General features: G+C 43.4%; 1 protein-coding gene across 3 annotated transcripts in view; it reads right to left on the bottom strand.

Annotated features, from left to right (window-relative positions):
- Positions 1–17,706, bottom strand: part of LOC118227655 (T-lymphocyte surface antigen Ly-9-like) — a 168,526-nt gene that overhangs the window by 76,042 nt on the left and 74,778 nt on the right. For 2 of the 3 annotated variants that reach the window (XR_004765320.1, XM_035418391.1), the window contains exons 4-5: positions 11,035–11,325; positions 10,323–10,586 (exon numbers count right to left, since the gene is read on the bottom strand). Coding sequence is in view for 2 of the 3 variants with exons in the window: in XM_035418391.1 (XP_035274282.1) it covers positions 10,323–10,586; positions 11,035–11,325 (555 nt within the window). In the remaining variant the exon portion in view is untranslated. The remainder of the gene's footprint in view (positions 1–10,322; positions 10,587–11,034; positions 11,326–17,706) is intronic. The other variant, XM_035418392.1, reaches the window with a different exon arrangement.

Consider the following 17,706-nt stretch of genomic DNA (forward strand, 5'->3'; position numbering starts at 1 on the left):
CTTTGTAATTTTGATAAACTGGATTTGGGAAATTAAAAAGAAAGGAGACAAAACTCAATACATTTTGTATGGATGGGTCTTGAAAATGATCGTATAAAAATAAAGAACCATTATAATGAACATACAGTATAAAAATAAAGAAAAACACAAAAAGCACAATTTAAGACATATAAGACAAGTAGTGTTCGGGGGTTGTAGCATCCTGAAGTCTGTGACAGATATATTTTAAAATGAATGTGAAACTTGCCATTAACATTAACAGAAATTCCATAAATATTAAGAAAATTTCACATATTTCTAAAACATTCTTCCAGAAAGGACCTACAAATCCCCCTAACCATGAGGTGTGAAACTCTTTGCCTGTAGTTGTGCAAAGGAGAGAAAATCTAGGTATGGTTACTATCTGCATAATTTGGGGGTTAAACCACAACTGACAAAAAATAAAAAGATGAAAAAACAAAAAGAAAATCAGACACTGTCTTGGGAGTGTAGGTTTACTGCTCCTTAAATATTCAACAACTGACAGAGAAGGGGGGGGGAAACAGAACAAGACAGACAGATGGGGAGAAGGGAGAAAGGAGGAGGAGGAACAGTAAATGAAAAAGAAGGAGGGAATCTAAGGAGAGAAAAATGTGGAGAAGTAGAATAAAGTGAGACCAGTAAGCCAGTCTTTCCCAAAAAATGACCCCCCTTTCAACATTTTAATGTTAAAAGACAAACTTGATGTAAACTTAGGAGTAAGTGCTTCTTCTCCTTATTTATTTATTTATTTATTTGAGATATGTAGTTTGGAAGACTTCTTCCTTAAATATTTTTTTATTGCAGGCACAGATGATACTGGCCCTTATTAGTTGAGTTAAAGTTTGATAAAATTATATTCATTTATGGCATTTGACTGGCTTATCAACGGTTTGCTAAAGATTCTAACGTATATTTTGTGCTATGGTGAAATTCACACAAAAATACCATTAGATCTCTAGTATCTAACATGCCTTAGCTAATTTAATTGGCACCCAAATAAGTCTGTTAGTGAATTCTAACAGTTTCTAAATGGCGTGCACAGGCATGCGTTAATAATTAATATATTATTAGTTAATATTATTAGTTTAAATCCTCTGGTTTCATCCTTGTGCTGCTAAGACGCATAGAACAAAAACTCAGATGAAAACAATAGGGTACACCAGAATTCACTACACTTTTTTGAAAGCGAGCTTTCTAAAGAAAGGTGAATGGTGGCACACCTATGCCTATATAACTTAATTTAGCTCTAGGCTAATGGTTATTTTATTTATAATAGGCCAAAGTCTATTTTTTTGTTGGTTATAGGCCATTTTGGAATTTTACCTTCTACACTGGCTTATCTCAACTGTTTCATAAACCCTAACCTATTTATTTAATTAATAGTACACCACTGTTTACTGAGACAGATAACACAGGCCAAGGACCTTGGTTCCAGCACCTCAGAAATGCAGAAGTTCTGTGTCCTGATACCTTTTCACCAGTCTCAGAGGTCTTTAGACATGAGTCCCACATGTGGCAAATTCCAGACGGTCGCCACCCTTGTTGTAGCCTGCGGCTACACTTTCAGAGGGATGGAGACTTGCATTTGCCGTGGCACTCAGCGGTCCTGTGACATTACATCGGGCACGGTACTCAGAGGTTCAGTGACTACACTGGTACCGGCCTCGATCTCTGAGACTTAAAGTATGGTTTTCTCCGGACAGATACGAACAGTTTCAAAACTTGGTGCAGCTGCAGTCTGCACTGTCAGAGGTCTTGAGACGTGTGTACTGCCGCAGGGCCATACCTGGGTTTAAGGATCAGCACAGACTCTGCTTTCAGGGCTGGAACTTCGAAGCCGAGGTTATGCACCTGATTCAGCATTCAGTAGTATTTTAATATTATTTAATTTAATTATAATAAGAAGCTTGCCACTTTTCCTGGGTTAGCCCCCTAGCAAAGTTCAAACTTCTTCGCGTGTGCATTCTGTGATTGCACACGCTTACTGGCAGCTATAAACTCTCACTGTTCACCATCTAAATTCACTGGCTTTTCACCAGTGCCTCATTTCCTCCTAAGTTTGAGCAAGGTTTTCTGCGCCTCTGCGCAGAAACAGTAGTAAGTCTTGCATCAAAACTCCCTTCCTTTCTACAAACGCTTACATTTTCGTACACATACGCAACCATCTACTGCTATAGGCTAGTTTTTCCTAAAACGCATTTTGCCGTATTAGCACAACACATTTCCTAAAAACATGCCAACCTAAGCATCTCTCTTTCCCTGTTCATGAATTCCCCAAAGGGTAGTAGTATGGAAAATGCCTGGTTTCTACGGTCCCAGGCCTGTCTGGGATATGTCGATCCCCTGCCCAGTGGCTAAAAACTCTCCCTAGCACAGGCTAATATACAAGAGGATTTTGTCACTCACCACACCAAGGATCGGGAAACCAGAGAAGAACATGCAAGATACCCACAGTGAAGGGTATCACGCCGGGATGAAAAACACCAGCAGACATTTCAGGGAACACTCCAGATACTCCATATCACGTCGAGGTCACCACTTGTAAACACCTCACAGCTAGACCAATGAGGGTTTGTAGCTGGAGGGGAAGGTATCGCGTGTTCTCCCTTGGCTGGTGTGATTCAAAACCGGAGATGTTAGTTATTTTCCTCTGTTCGTAAGAACAGGGCACAATTATAATTAAGAATGCACTGGTTCCGTTGCCACGGGTTAGATATGAAGGCGCTGCTTCATATCCCGCTTAAAACTGGCCTGAAACAGATCAGTAGCATTCAGGTTACTCTCCGTTCGTAAACGGGGCTATGCTGTCATCAGAGATATATCCGATCTGTCGCCGGACTGTCAATATCCTAATGGGAGCATCAGAAAATTCACAAATGCGCGGAACAACACAACAGATATATCCATGACCACAGCAAGAAAGCGTAACAGTTACTAGGTTTTACCCTCGTATTAAATCTGACTCCATTTTATATGATAATTTAAAATTTGGGTTTAACTATACGTGGAACTTGGGAGTGGTTACACTCGACTCTATCTTGTGCCATCATTCCTCAATATATGCTCCCGGGTTTAGCATTATTGTTAAATCTCAGTTCGGCGAGGAATCCAGAGGGTAGGAGGCTGACCACCATAATACATGCCTTCCATGCCTGGCTTACATGGATAGTGCATAGACAGTTATGAGCCCAGGGCGGTGAAGAATCTATCGGGCTCCTTAAGGCGAATTTGGGGAGAACCAGCGTACAACGCCCATGGGTTCTCTTATGCCAAACAACACCAGAACCGATCCCACCAATCCCTTAGCGGGCAGATCGTGATCACCTATCTAACTTGAAGACCCCACTAAAGACGTTTACTGTACTAGACCCCTGATCAGTAGGTCCTAGTCATAATTGCCCCCCTGAGTATTTAAACGGAATTTCGGCTGAAAAGAAGATAAAATGGATTAGAGTCATGAAGACCACGCAAGTTAAAAATCAGAAGAATGTATTGAACAGGCAGGTAGGTTGTTATCTTTAAATTCAAATCAATGATAAGGTTTAAAAAACATAAATACAGAGGAAGAGAGTTCTTACCAGCCTGTTTAGCTACACACAGAACATTGAGTATGCGCAGTGCGGGAAGTCGATTGCGATCTTCCATGGCTATCTCTACACAGAACACATAGCCTAGTATGTGCACTGAGGGAAGTCGATTACGATCTTCCTTGTCTGTCTACACACAGCGCACATAGTATGTGCACGGTGGGAAGTCGATTACGATCTTCCTCGATTGCTTTGTCTCCCTTCCTTTTAAGCCAAATCCCGCGTTTGGTCTAGGCGGCATTGCCATAAATTAACCTGTCCGAATCATAAATCTCTAATTCCGGCCCCCACCATTTGGAGGAGGTTGTTAAAACAATTGGTGGGGAAATGGGGAAAAGGAGATGATTACCAGAGAGGACATTCCATTGTGTTAGGTTTTTCCTGAGTTATTGAAACTATGTTTTTTCAAATTCTATTTGGTATGAAACATATTTCATTCAATGGCTCGAATTATTGTGAACGCGTACATACCAAACATGCCAAGTGGATGTAATATTATGGTGCAGTTGTCATGAAAATACCCTTCTGTTTAACCATTGTACACGCAATCCATGTTATTATTACATAAAGCATAATACAATAATACAATGAAAACATGTGCATGGTTTGTACGGTTTTCTGGGGTTTGTAAATAGGATAAACAGATGATTTAAAGTCCAGATCCAGAAAAGAAATACAAAGTGGAATGTCAGAGGGGCCCAAATGAGGGCACTGTCCCGCCATGTGGCCGGTCATTTCACCCTTTATGACCCCAAAACACCCACACCCACAACCACAGGCAAAGAGACTAGTTCCCCTTATCTTGGTTGTGTCCAGGTGGTAACATTCCAGAGAGCCAAATGGCCTGCCCATTCAGAGGAAGTCCGAGTGACTTATTGTTTTACCACAAGGCTCTCGGGTCCTTTGAAGTACACGCTGCGTCCCAGCATGCTGGCTCGTTCAAATGTCAGCCTTTTCTGGGTCCCAGTATAATTTCCCTCTTACATCGTTTTCTCACGACGGGCAGACAAACTGCTGCAGATTGTGATCGTATGCGATGCGATCATAGCATCGCGAAATGTGCGAAGACCTACTTCTACTACTTCAGAAATTTCATTCAGGAGCTTCATTCATTTCACATAATTATTTAGAACATACACTCCGCTTGCTCTAATCAAGCATTGGTTCTATCGAAGTTAACTTGTACTTTGTGCCGATTTATGAACCAATACAGCATATTGAATTGAAATTGAGAGGGAGGAGAGAGAGAGACAGAAGGGGAAAGAGAGAGGAATCATGACTGTTTTGCTTTTCTCTGTCGCTGATAGGACAGTTTCAGTTGAAACAGGAAGTGACTGCATACTTCCCTAAAACACGCCAGCTGTGAAAGCGATTTGTGTTATTTTTATTTTCTCCAATTCTCATTTCTTCTTCCGGTCCTCAGATTTCCTGCATGTCACTGCGTCTGTCTAAAACCTGTTTGCACATCCCAGAGAAAGGAGATTAAATCAATTAAAAAACTATTTTTAAATCTAAAACTGACCCAAGAAATGGTCAGAAATTAATTGATATAACTATAACTTTTTATAATGTTCAATAAATGTCTGTTTATTAAATGACTGAAAATGCTTCATCAGGCTGCGCAATGTGCCTGTAAACTCGGCTGGGAGGATGCTGCTAATCTTAGAGCTAAGAGATGAATCAAACGGTGACTGCTCTTCCTGATCAGATCAGAAAGCAGATGGAGCACGCGCTGTGCGTAACAACAAAACTCCCAATATTTGATCACCACCTGCCACCTTGTGGCCATTACTGGTACTACCCGACATGATCTCTGATGCCACTGTTGAAGCTGAGATGATAATATTGAAATATTCTGGAAGCATCTGCTGGAATGACACCTTCCTCTCACGCAGGCTGTACCACACACTCCCAGCTCTCTGTCAGGCTGTTCCACACACTCTCAGCGCTCTGTCAGGCTGTTTCACACACTCTCAGAACTCTGTCAGGCTGTTCCACACACTCCCAGCTCTCTGTGCAGGCTGTTCCACACACTCCCAGCTTTCTGTCAGGCTGTTCCACACACTCCCAGCTCTCTGTCAGACTGTTCCTCACACTCCCAGCTCTCTGTCAGACTGTTCCACACACTCCCGGCTCTCTGTGCAGGCTGTTCCACACACTCCCAGCTCTCTGTCAGGCTGTTGCACACACTACCAGCTCTTTGTGCAGGCTGTTCCACACACTCCCAGCTCTCTGTCAGACTGTTCCACACACTCCCGGCTCTCTTTCAGGCTGTTCCACACACTCCCAGCTCTCTGTGCAGGCTGTTCCACACACTCTCAGCTCTCTGTGCAGGCTGTTCCACACACTCCCAGCTCTCTGTGCAGGCTGTTCCACACACTCTCAGCTCTCTGTGCAGGCTGTTCCACACACTCCCAGCTCTCTGTCAGGCTGTTGCACACACTACCAGCTCTTTGTGCAGGCTGTTCCACACACTCCCAGCTCTCTGTCAGACTGTTCCACACACTCCCGGCTCTCTTTCAGGCTGTTCCACACACTCCCAGCTCTCTGTGCAGGCTGTTCCACACACTCTCAGCTCTCTGTGCAGGCTGTTCCTCACACTCTCAGCTCTCTGTGCAGGCTGTTCCACACACTCCCAGTACTCTGTCAGGCTGTTCCACAAACTCTGTGTGCAGGCTGTTCCACACATTCCCAGGCTTTTGTGGATATAAACACTTCCTGAAATCCCAATCAGATCACTCTCTGGTCTTCTCTTTCTGATCCTGAATGGATTAACCGTCTCGTTTCTACACGAGTGAGTTGGATACACAATGCAAAAGACACAGAGCTCCTTCTCAGTGAGAAGTTAGTTGTCACACTGTACTTAATTTTATAAAAGGGAATTTGTCTATTCTGTTTGTTCATACTGTTAAAGGTTGATTGATTGCACTGAAACTACAACTGAGGCAACTTTTCACATGGCAGTTAGTGAGAATCCAGAAGCAAACATCATTTCAAGCCCAAACTTGAACGATTACAGTTCAGTACAATTCATCAAGCCTCAGAGTTCCTCTCAGGAAATTCCCACTAAAATACCAGCTGTGTCTTTCCCTTCTACGAAACAACAATTTTGATTCCAACCAATCCGCTGCACTGAAACTGCTCTCCTCACAGTCCCTCTCCGGGCAGCTCCACCCTCACCCTCCTGGGCCTGCCTGAGGTGTTCAGTACTGTCAGTCACCTTGAGACAGTGAGGCTTTCTGACCAATCACCTTGAGACAGTGAGGCATTCTGACGAATCACCTTGAGACAGTGAGACTTTCTGCCCAATCACCTTGAGACAGTGAGGCTTTCTGACCAATCTCCTTGAGACAGTGAGGCTTTCTGACCAATCACCTTGAGACAGTGAGGCTTTCTGGCCAATCACCTTAGGACATTGAGGCTTTCTGACCGATCACCTTGAGACAGTGAGGCTTTCTGACCAATCACCTTGAGACAGTGAGGCTTTCTGACCAATCACCTTGAGACAGTGAGGCTTTCTGTCCAATCACCTTGAGACAGGTCTATAAGACTCATGAACAGACTGAGGGTGATGATGTGGTTTCTCAGACAGGTCTGTGTGCTGTAGCTGGAAATGGCTCAGATACAGTACAGTGTGAGAGTGGATCGGACTGTGACCAGTAGAATATCTGTGTTTGATTAAACCTTCCAAAAGGAGCAGAAGAGGCCACTCACAGGGCCACACACAGGGCCACACACAGGGCCACACACAGGGGGACACACAAGGCCACACACAGGGCCACACACAGGGCCACACACAGGGGGACACACAGGGGGACACACAAGGCCACACACAGGGCCACACACAGGGCCACACACAGGGCCACACACAGGGGGACACACAAGGCCACACACAGGGCCACACACAGGGCCACACACAGGGCCACACACAGGGGGACACACAAGGCCACACGCAGGGCCACACACAGGGCCACACACAGGGCCACACACAGGGAGACACACAGGGCCATGCAGAGGGCCACACACAGGGCCACACACAGGGTCACACACAGGGCCACGCACAGGGCCATGCAGAGGGCCAAGCACAGGGCCACACACAGGGTCACACACAGGGCCACACACAGGGCCATGCAGAGGGCCACACACAGGGCCAGCGTACAGTGTGCAGTGTGCTATATTTAAAGCTCCCTCCGCTGTTATGGGCACTCACTTAGGACACCAGCTTCTGGAACAATCTCTGCACATCTTCACTGGAACAATCCCTGCATATCATCACTAACTGACATATAGTGCCCTCCAAAAGGATGGCAACAGTAGAATTAAATTTGTTATTAAGCTTTTCTATAATGTTCTCCTTCTGTATGTGTGTGTTAATGTTCTCCCCCTGTGTGTGTGTTAATGTTCTCCCTCTGTATGCCTGTGTTAAGGTTCTCCCTCTGTACGTGTGTGTTAATGTTCTCCAGCTGTATGTGTGTGGAAATTTCCTACTTCTGTATGTGTGTGTTAATGTTCTCCCTGTGTATGTGTGTTAATGTTCTCCATCTGTACATGCAAGTTAATGTTCTCCTGCTGTATGTGTGTGTTAATGTTCTACTTCTCTATGTGTGTGTTTATGTTCTCCCTTTTGTATGTGTGTGTTAATGTTCTCCCTCTGTATGTGTGTGTTAATGTTCTACTTCTGTATGCATGTGTTAATGTTCTCCTGCTGTATGTGTGTGTGCTAATGTTCTCTTGCTGTATGTGTGTGTTAATGCTCTCCCTTTGTATGTGTGAGTTAATGTTCTAATTCTGTATGTGTGTGTTAATGTTCTCCCCCTGTATGTTTGTGTTAATGTACCCTGTCTGTATGTGTGTGTTAAATTTCTTCCTCTATATGTGTATCCTAATGTTCTACTTATATGTGTGTGTTAATGTGCTACTTCTCTACTGGTCGCCAGAGGGCGACATAAGCATTGGCTGCTGTTTCCTCCACGGGTCGCCAGAGGGCGACATCATCATCGTATTTTGTGTTCTTTTGACTTACTGCTTTCACCTGTGTTGATTTGTGATTCTTTGCACCTGTGTTCTTCCCTATATTAGTTCTCCCTTCTGTTGTGTTCATTGCTTAGTCTTGAGTTTGCCTGCCTCTGTGTAAGTCTCGAGTAAAAGCCTGTATTGCCAGAAATGAAGCCGGTATCAAGACTTTTCTTTGGAAAAGTCCACTTTGTTTGTCAAGCCTGCTCTTGTCCTCTGCTCTTGAGTCCACGCTCCTAGCCAAGTGGGTTGGTGGTTAGTATACAGGACTCCCAACCAAGAGACCTGTGTTCAAGCTTCTGTCAGGGAACCATCTGTAACAACTTCCTTATGTGTGTGTTAATATTCTCCCTCTGTATGTGTGTGTTAATGTTCTCTCGTTGTATGTGTGTGTTCATGTTCCCCCTCTGTATGTGTGTGTTAGTGTTCTCCCCTTGTCTGTGTGTGTTAATGTTCTCTTGCTGTTTGTTTGTGTTAGCAGTGTAGCACAATGGGTAAGGAGCTGGGCTTGTTACCAAAGGACACTGCCGTTGTACCCTTGTGCAAGGTACTTAACCTGCATTGCTTCAGTATACACCAAGCTGTATAAATGGATACATTTATAAAAACTGGATAGGAGCGTCTGCTAAATCCCTGTAATGCAATGTTAATGTTCTCCTGTTACATAGAGTATCACTGACACACACACACAGCATCACTGACACAGAGCATCACTGACACACACACACAGCATCACTGACAGAGTAATACTGACATGGCACAGCTTCACTGACACAGAGCATCACTGACATGGTACAGCTTCACTGACAGAGCACCACTGACACACACACACACACACACACACACACCATCACTGACACACACAATGGTTGAGTTTCATTATATTTACTTGAGTTCCAGATAAATGTTTAACTGCAAGTATGCAAACAGAAAGTACCCACTAAAATCCTTGGATATGCACGTACAATTCTGTGCTTGTCAGAACCCAGATTTTCTGAGTCAGACAACTTATTCCCAGAGTTCATTGCACTTAACATTGCAACCATCATTTACCTTTGTAACCACCAGCAGAACAAGAGGCTTTGTATGTGTAATCATCTCAAAAGTAACTTATCAATAGCAAGTTAGCTAACAATTAAGAAAAAAATTTATTATATATTTATGATCTACATAATGAAAATTATTCAATATTAAATTGCCCCTTAATTGACAGTGGTAATAACTGCAATAAATTATTACGTATACTGTATACTGCAGATTAGCTAATAAATTGCTAGCCTTAATAGTACCTTAACATCACCTAACAATTCTGATGTAGGAAAAAAAAATCAGCAATTGGATCATTCATTCAATTAGCTTTTTCCCAGTAGCTGGAAGAACCCACGTAAGAAGCACTGAGTTATGCTGATTTCAAACTGGCAACCAATAAAGTGGTTGCACAACTCTACTTTTATTTTTCTTCATTGGTAAAAGATATTCTGATGCTAGAGTTGACATTGTCAGTTGTGTTTCAAATGTAGCAAAACTGAATCATAGATTCTCACATACTATGAAGCTTGGCTATTAGCTGTGCTTGGAAGAATGCAGAACTCAAGTATGCAAGTATGCATAACGAAACCGGCATTGATCAGTATGGCTCTGGAGTCTCCTTCTGGAGTTCCATCCTTCACTGTTTAATACGAGAGCTTCACAGTTTCTCACCGAAGCAGTGCTCTTCAGGTCTGACTGTGACAGCCTTATTACTGACAGGGTTTGTTGCCACGCAGCTGTAGGGGGCGCTGTTCGTTTCTATCTCCAGAGGGAGGGACAGGGGGGAGCTGAGATTAGGGCTGCTGGTATGGGACAGTGTCTGCCCCTCCCTGTGCCAGGACAGGGTGACCTCTCTCCCATTCTCCACAGAGCACAGCACACTGCAGTTGGGTTTCATCTTGTTCCTGCTGGACACCTGTGGTCTGGGTACTGGATCTGTGCAGAGATACAACAGCAGGGAGGGACTTCAACACTGACCAGTAACACTGACCCCTAACTCCACTCTGTGTGTGAGCCTTCAACACTGACCCCTAACTCCACTCTGTGTGTGAGCCTTCAACACTGACCCCTAACTCCACTCTGTGTGTGAGCCTTCAACACTGACCGATAACACTGACCCCTAACTCCACTCAGTGTGTGAGCCTTCAACACTGACCCCTAACTCCACTCTGTCTGTTAGTCTTCAACACTGACCCCTAACTCCACTCTGTACTTCAACACTCCCTCCAGAGATGGGCTCCTGTTGTCTCTGCCTGGTTTTCATGTGACTCCACATGCACATACATTACATTCTATTTATTTTGCAGATGTACAATAAGTGAAGGTAAATCACGTCACACAGCTGCCTCAGCACAGTGCAGTACTGCCAGGCGGAGGCACCCACCCCACACAACTAGCTGGTAGTCATCGGTTTTGCCATCCTTGTGCTGTACCCTGTACCCTCCAGAGTCCCCCTTCCTCAGGTCAGACAGGGAGAAGAGTCCAGTGCTGCTGTTCCACTGCAGCCGGGTGCCGTAGCTGTCCTTGATGAGCTGGATGGTCTGATTGACCACCTTCGCAATTACGCTGCCATCTTTGAAAATGTAGTCGATCTCCTTCACTGCAGCCGGGAACATGACCGTCTGTCCCACAATGCCGTTCAGCATGTTCGACTGGACAGAGGAGACGCGCACACCTGGAGAGTGAGGACAGAGGGAGAGAGTGGGAGGGAGAGAAACAGAAGAAAAGATGCAGGGAAAGAGAGAAAGTGTGGGAGACAGTAGAGAGGAAGAGAAAGTGAGGAAAAGAGAGAGGAAGTGGGAAGGAAAGAGATACACAGGAAAGAGGGATGAGAGATGGAAGGAGGGAAACAGGAATGGGAGATAGGAGGTAATTTTAGTTTACCTTTGCTGTTGGTCTGTTTAACAGATCAGTCAAAGAAAAGATGCAATGCAGTTTGTGTTGTTAGGAGATGGTTCTGTTGTTATGGAAATGTTGTGCCTATTCATGAATTTTTGAAAACAAATGAACCAGACATCAGACCTGGCTAAGATATACATTTCAAAATGCACCTGTTACACGTTACTAACCAAAACACATATAAAAAGACCTCCCTCCCTAACAAGCATATAACAGTATAACTCCTCCTCTGTAATTGGTAGCTCACCGTATGTCTTTGTGCCAGACATTATAACGCTCACAGTATGTAACAGGACAACAGAGGCCTTCCTGCAGTAAAACAGGTATATAACACTATAACAGAGTCCTACCTGCATTCTAACAGGTATATAACAGTATAACAGGGTCCTACCTGCACTCCAACAGGTATATAACAGTATAACAGAGTCCTACCTGCACTCTAACAGGTATATAACAGTATAACAGTCCTACTTGCACTCTAACAGGTATATAACAGTATAACAGTCCTACCTGCACTCTAACAGGTATATAACAGTATAACAGGGTCCTACCTGCAATCAAACAGGTATATAACAGAATAACGGCTGCTCTCATGTTGCTCTGAAATAAGGGTTTCACTGGCCGAAACTGCAGCTTGGACTTCCTGAATCTAAACTGCTTTCTTAGACCCCACCCTACCACATCACACCACAAACTCACTTATGCATGCACACACACACACAAACATTTTCCCACACAAAATAGTAAAAAATGGCCACAAAATACTGCATGTGTGTATGTGTGTGTATGAGATCATAAGGGAAAGCTCTATGATTTGCAAACATTTAGCTGACATTCTGAATGTACCCAATAAAAATGTGCCCAAATTGTGAGAGTGAATGCTTGCAGGTTTGATTCTGTCTTGTGCTGCTGCACGTACCACTGGTCAAGGTGGAGCTCACCAGTCAAACGCCCCTGCAGGGTAAATGCCCCCTTGTGTACAACGAACATTTCCAAACGTACGTGCGTGAGCTAAGAAACACCTGTTAATACTGACAAAGCGCCGTTAGCCTGTTGCGCTTAAAGACCCCAGTGCTGCAAGCCTACACCACAGGTGGCGGGACGCTACAAAGGGACAGCCCTGTAGAGAACACAGCTCCGCATCTTCTACAGTTCTACTAGTGTGAAACGGGTTTCAGCGTCCAGTCTTATCAGGGAAACACGTGGTTCTCAGCGGCCAGCCGAAATAAGATCGCACTATAGACCGTGTCTTTAACGCCGGAAGTAGCTCTTTTTCAGAGACGCACAAAATTGACACCTCAGCTGGTTTCCACATTGGTAAGAAGATAAACCGGAAACAACGCGGAGAAGCACAATCGTTTATAAGCAAATAAATGCACAGTTTAACGACCATTGTTATCGACATAATTCAGATTGTTTAATTAATGTTTTTGGGAAACCAAATACATTTTCGTATTTAATTTGCGGCCACTAAAGTGAACAATATTGTTTGTACATTTTAACCTACCAAACACGGTACATCACAAATACTTGATGTCACTGTGTCTGGGGAAAGTGTATTTAAGGACGCTTTGATGTAAACATGGTGCGGTTGTCGCGGCTGTACTTGGTCAGGCAGGGCAGGGGCACTACCGCAAAAAATCGAGCAGCCGCAGCGAGTCAGAACTTTCGCAGAATTTTAGCTGAAGTCGGTAAAACACTTACTTAACTGTCAGACGTTCTTTCCGTCATTGTAGTGTGCTGGTAATGAGAGCCTGACCAGTAGACTAACATGCCATATGCTGTGAAAATAGAAATAATAGAAAAACTGATTTTTAACAAAAGCTTGGCCCGGCAGAAAATTCAAACTTATACAAAACAAGCAATGCTTTCCTCGTGTTTTTTGTCAACGGATCACAAACTATAGGCTATTCAATTCTGTACGCCTGCATTTTACATTTGGTTCAGTTTTTTATTTTTATTTTTTTTGCAGGAAATGGTGTGTTCATGGTCAACCCATAAATTAATGCTTGAATGAGGTGCCATTGGGTGTGGTAGGTGGGCGGGTCGTGTGTGTGCAAAGTATGAAAGTTTTTTTAAATTCAGTATTAGGTTATGTATTACTATTTTGGTCTGTTTTCTTTTCTTATTCCATAAGAGGAATATGCCAGTGATACTGCTCTTATGAAAACTAGCCTATATGTTTCAACTACGTCTGAGTACCCGTAATTGAAGTGTAATCCAATGAAGGCCAAGATAAACAACAAGTTCAAACGTCAGCACAAAGAAAGCATTCTTGAGATCGCCAAAGTAGTTACATTTCTGAGCAGTGTGCTCATCTGGTGGTGGAATTTCGTATTGCAACTTGGAGTACGCGGCTCAGTGTGACGTCAGCACAGCGTAAGCGAATCCTCTGGCAAAACAAAACCACGGCGGCACATCTGCAGCGCTGCAAATGCAGGGTAACGCCGTCCAGCATTACACCCTGAGATGTGACAGTTACTCACAGATGCCAGTGATGTCCTTTATACTCATTTGGTAGACACTCTTATCAGCAGCATCTTACATAATTGGGTACAAAAAGTCATGCCATAGCTCGTCTTTGCATGAGATAAAACGCGTCTGACTGGCTGAAGTATAGTAATACAAGTCTGGGATTAATGCCTTAGAACTCTGCGTCGACTGGAACTAATGCTTTGCCCACAAAATACATGATTTAATGTGACCTGTATTTTAAACACACCCGAGACAGGGTCCTGAAGCTAATCACTAACCACTCCAACCCTTGTGCCAGAAGCCACATTTGTTGTACGGAAGCCATATCTGTTTCTGGGCATTGTGTTTCCACCATTTACCCCAGTCTCAGTTAGATAATTAGGTGTTAACACAAATGCCAGTTCAGTCATGGATTAGACTGAAATAAAATACTTCACATAGTGGGAAGAGCTGCCTTCAGCTTTCGTTTGTGCACTTATAAAAAATGTATAGAACATGTCTGACTACATAAATTGTCAGTTTTATTCTGTAATTAACAGCAGTAGCTGGTATGAAATTGAGAAACAGATTCAGCTCTCCAGGAATCGTGTTCCCATGCTTGCCCTAAACAGCCATATGAGTGAAGGAGGCATCCACAGTTTGTTCATAAATATAGCACTTACTTTTGCCTATCTTTGAACCACACTTGGTTGCACAAGACCATCCTGTGTAGAGCTCTGCACCACTAGTGTAAATGAGCACAAAGGCAGATAAATTGGGTTGTGAGGAGCAAAGACACCCTAAAGTTATACTACAGTACTCTGCATGGTGCGGAAACCATCCTCATAAACAGGCTTGCAATTTATTTGCAGGTTCACAAGTTCTAGAATGTCATAATTTGCCAATTTAAAAAAACTGAAGCAAGGTAGGAATCAGGACGATTTGAGTTGAGTAGTTTGTATTCATCCTTTGCATGGTTTAAACCAGTGGTTCTCAACCTCGGTCCTGGGGGCCCACTGTGTATGCTGGTTTTCGTTCCAACCACAATTGCAATCCCGGAATTGTAACAAGCTATTATTTTTCCTTAATTAGGTTCTTCTCATGTAAGAGGGATTATTTGCCCACTTAAGCCACCTTGTGTCTGAAATGGCTATGCATGCCATAAAGACGATTGTAGACGATTACATAAAGAGGCTAAAAAAACTGTTTAACTAATCAAAATAAAGACTGAGGCAAATCAACAGGTTCCTAATTGGGGGAAGTGTGGACACCTGGCCACTAAATCTAATAATTTGATAGATAATGAAGAATTCAAAAACAAAGAAAATGATAACCAGTCAAACCTGTATTGTGCAAATTAGTTTAAGGGAACTTAAAGCACTTAAGGACGTGTTCAGCAATCTAATTAGGAGCCTCAGCGCCATAGTTTAGGGGTAAAGGGTGATGACAATTCTAGGGGCCCACAACCCTTGGGGGGGCCCACAAAACCCCCCAGTAGCCTATTATGTAGGCCCCCCTTTCTATGACTAAATTATTATGCATAGACCTAACTAATACTCATACTAATGCATCAGAGTTAAAACAAAGCTACAAAATCATACAATATTGATGAAAGAAGTTTCTATTTTCAAGCAATAACTCCCTTCTTTAAAAAAATGGTTTTGTCGATGGCTCTTTTGAGAATTTGCGTGTAACCTTATTGCTCCCGAACTGCAGCAGCAGCCAGCAGGTTATTAATAGAGAAGCGCAATACCAAAACAGAAACATTAATCGGAACGGTAAAAAAGAGTGGAGAAGGAAAGAAAGGCCAGGAGCAGATCAGGAGCCCAGGATATAACAGATTTTTTTTCTAAGAAAGGTGAGAGTATTAAGCTAGCTGTGTTAAGCTAAGCTAGCTAGTATTAAGCCCTGTGGCTGCCTGGGGCTTAGTCAACCGTTTTTATTCAAGAATCTCACTGTTGCATCGTTTTCAAGTGGTAATTACAAGCTTTCTGTCAGTACAGTGGTCTAAAATAGCTAGGGATATAAATGAGCCCCTTGTGAAGGTTTAAGATGAAACATTGATATAAGATTTAAAAATAATGCAAAAATATTGTCACACAATGCTGTACAGTACCTAAATGTGTAATAATTAACTCTTGTATGTATTTCTATACTCTGTACTCTCGTATGTTTTCTTGTATGAGGATGGGACGATATGAAAACAATTTTCAACCATCCACCACGTTTTGGCAATGTCCAAACGCTCTCGTCATCACTGTTGCATGCATCACAAACACTACTAGACTACCAACGAATGCTTACATTACAGTGTGAAATATCCTCATTATAAAATACCACTAACCTATTTAAAGACACTCAATTTCAAAAATAACATATTTAACCAAAATATTTTGAGTAGTAATACTTACATAGCAATGATGAAATTTTATCTGTGTTCAGTAGATAGAGAGAGAGACAGTAAATCAATGGTACAGTTCTATCCGCTTCTGTTTTGCTCCAGAAAACAATGTCAGATAGGTCTATCAGCAAACATATGGCTTAGCTATGTTCAGAAGTCCTCAATAATAATAGTATTTTCCACGAAATTACAAAAAATAATTTACGTTTCGTTAGGTACAGTGTCTTTTACTTCTACCCACAAGTGAATGCGTAAGTGAATGCAATGACAGGAAAATACTCGGTTACGCAGACTTACAAAACTCTATTCCAAAAGCAAAATTAGACATGTTATACATGTCCCCTCCTCGACTTTTCCATTTCCTTAGGGGACACCGTAGTGACATCATCACCCTGCGCCAAGAATCTCGGAGTGATGATGGACAACAGGCTGTCCCTCTCCAACAACATTGCAGCAGTAACCCGGGCATGCAGATTTTTCCTATACAACATCTGCATAATCCACCCCTTTCTCACCATCTACTCAACCCAGCTCCTGGTCCAAGCAATGGTTCTATCCCGCCTGGACTACTGCAACTCTCTTCTGGCTGGACTACCGGCATCTGCCACCAGACCCATGCAGCTCATTCAGAATGCTGCGGCTCGTCTGGTCTTCAACCTCCCCAGACACTCCCACGTAACTCCCCTGCTCACTACCCTCCACTGGCTGCCTGTTATAGCTCGCATCAAATTCAAAACATTGGTCCTAGCATACCAGGCAGTCAAGGGATCAGCCCCAGCATACCTTCACAAGATATTCAAACCCTACATGCCAGCCAGATCCCTCCGTTCTGCTACCTCAGGACGCCTAGCACCTCCCCCTCTTCGCACCTGCACTTCCAGAACACTTCTCCTGTCTGTTCTGGCCCCACGATGGTGGAATGACCTCCCTGTGGAGGTCAGAACAGCTGAGACTGTGACCCATTTCAAACGACGACTGAAGACCCACCTCTTCAGGCTGCACCTCTCCTCATCCCTCCCTTCTCCCCTGTAAATGACTAAACTTAGGGTTGTAACTAGGCAGCTGTTTCATAGGTGACTTAGTTGATGCGCCTGTCTTAACGACTACTTGTATTTTTATTTATTTTTATTTTTCCATAGATTGCGTTGTTGCCGTTCTCGTTGTTAGTGTTAATCAGTTTAACCATCAGGGTCCAAGTTGAACTATGCGGTTGTTCCCTGTACTTGGACCGGTACTTATCTCTAGGGGTTTCGTCATACTTGTTCCTGGTTATGGTTATACACTTTGTTGTACGTCGCTCTG

Source organism: Anguilla anguilla, chromosome 5, assembly GCF_013347855.1.
Source record: "Anguilla anguilla isolate fAngAng1 chromosome 5, fAngAng1.pri, whole genome shotgun sequence".
Classification (NCBI taxonomy): Eukaryota; Metazoa; Chordata; class Actinopteri; order Anguilliformes; family Anguillidae; genus Anguilla; species Anguilla anguilla.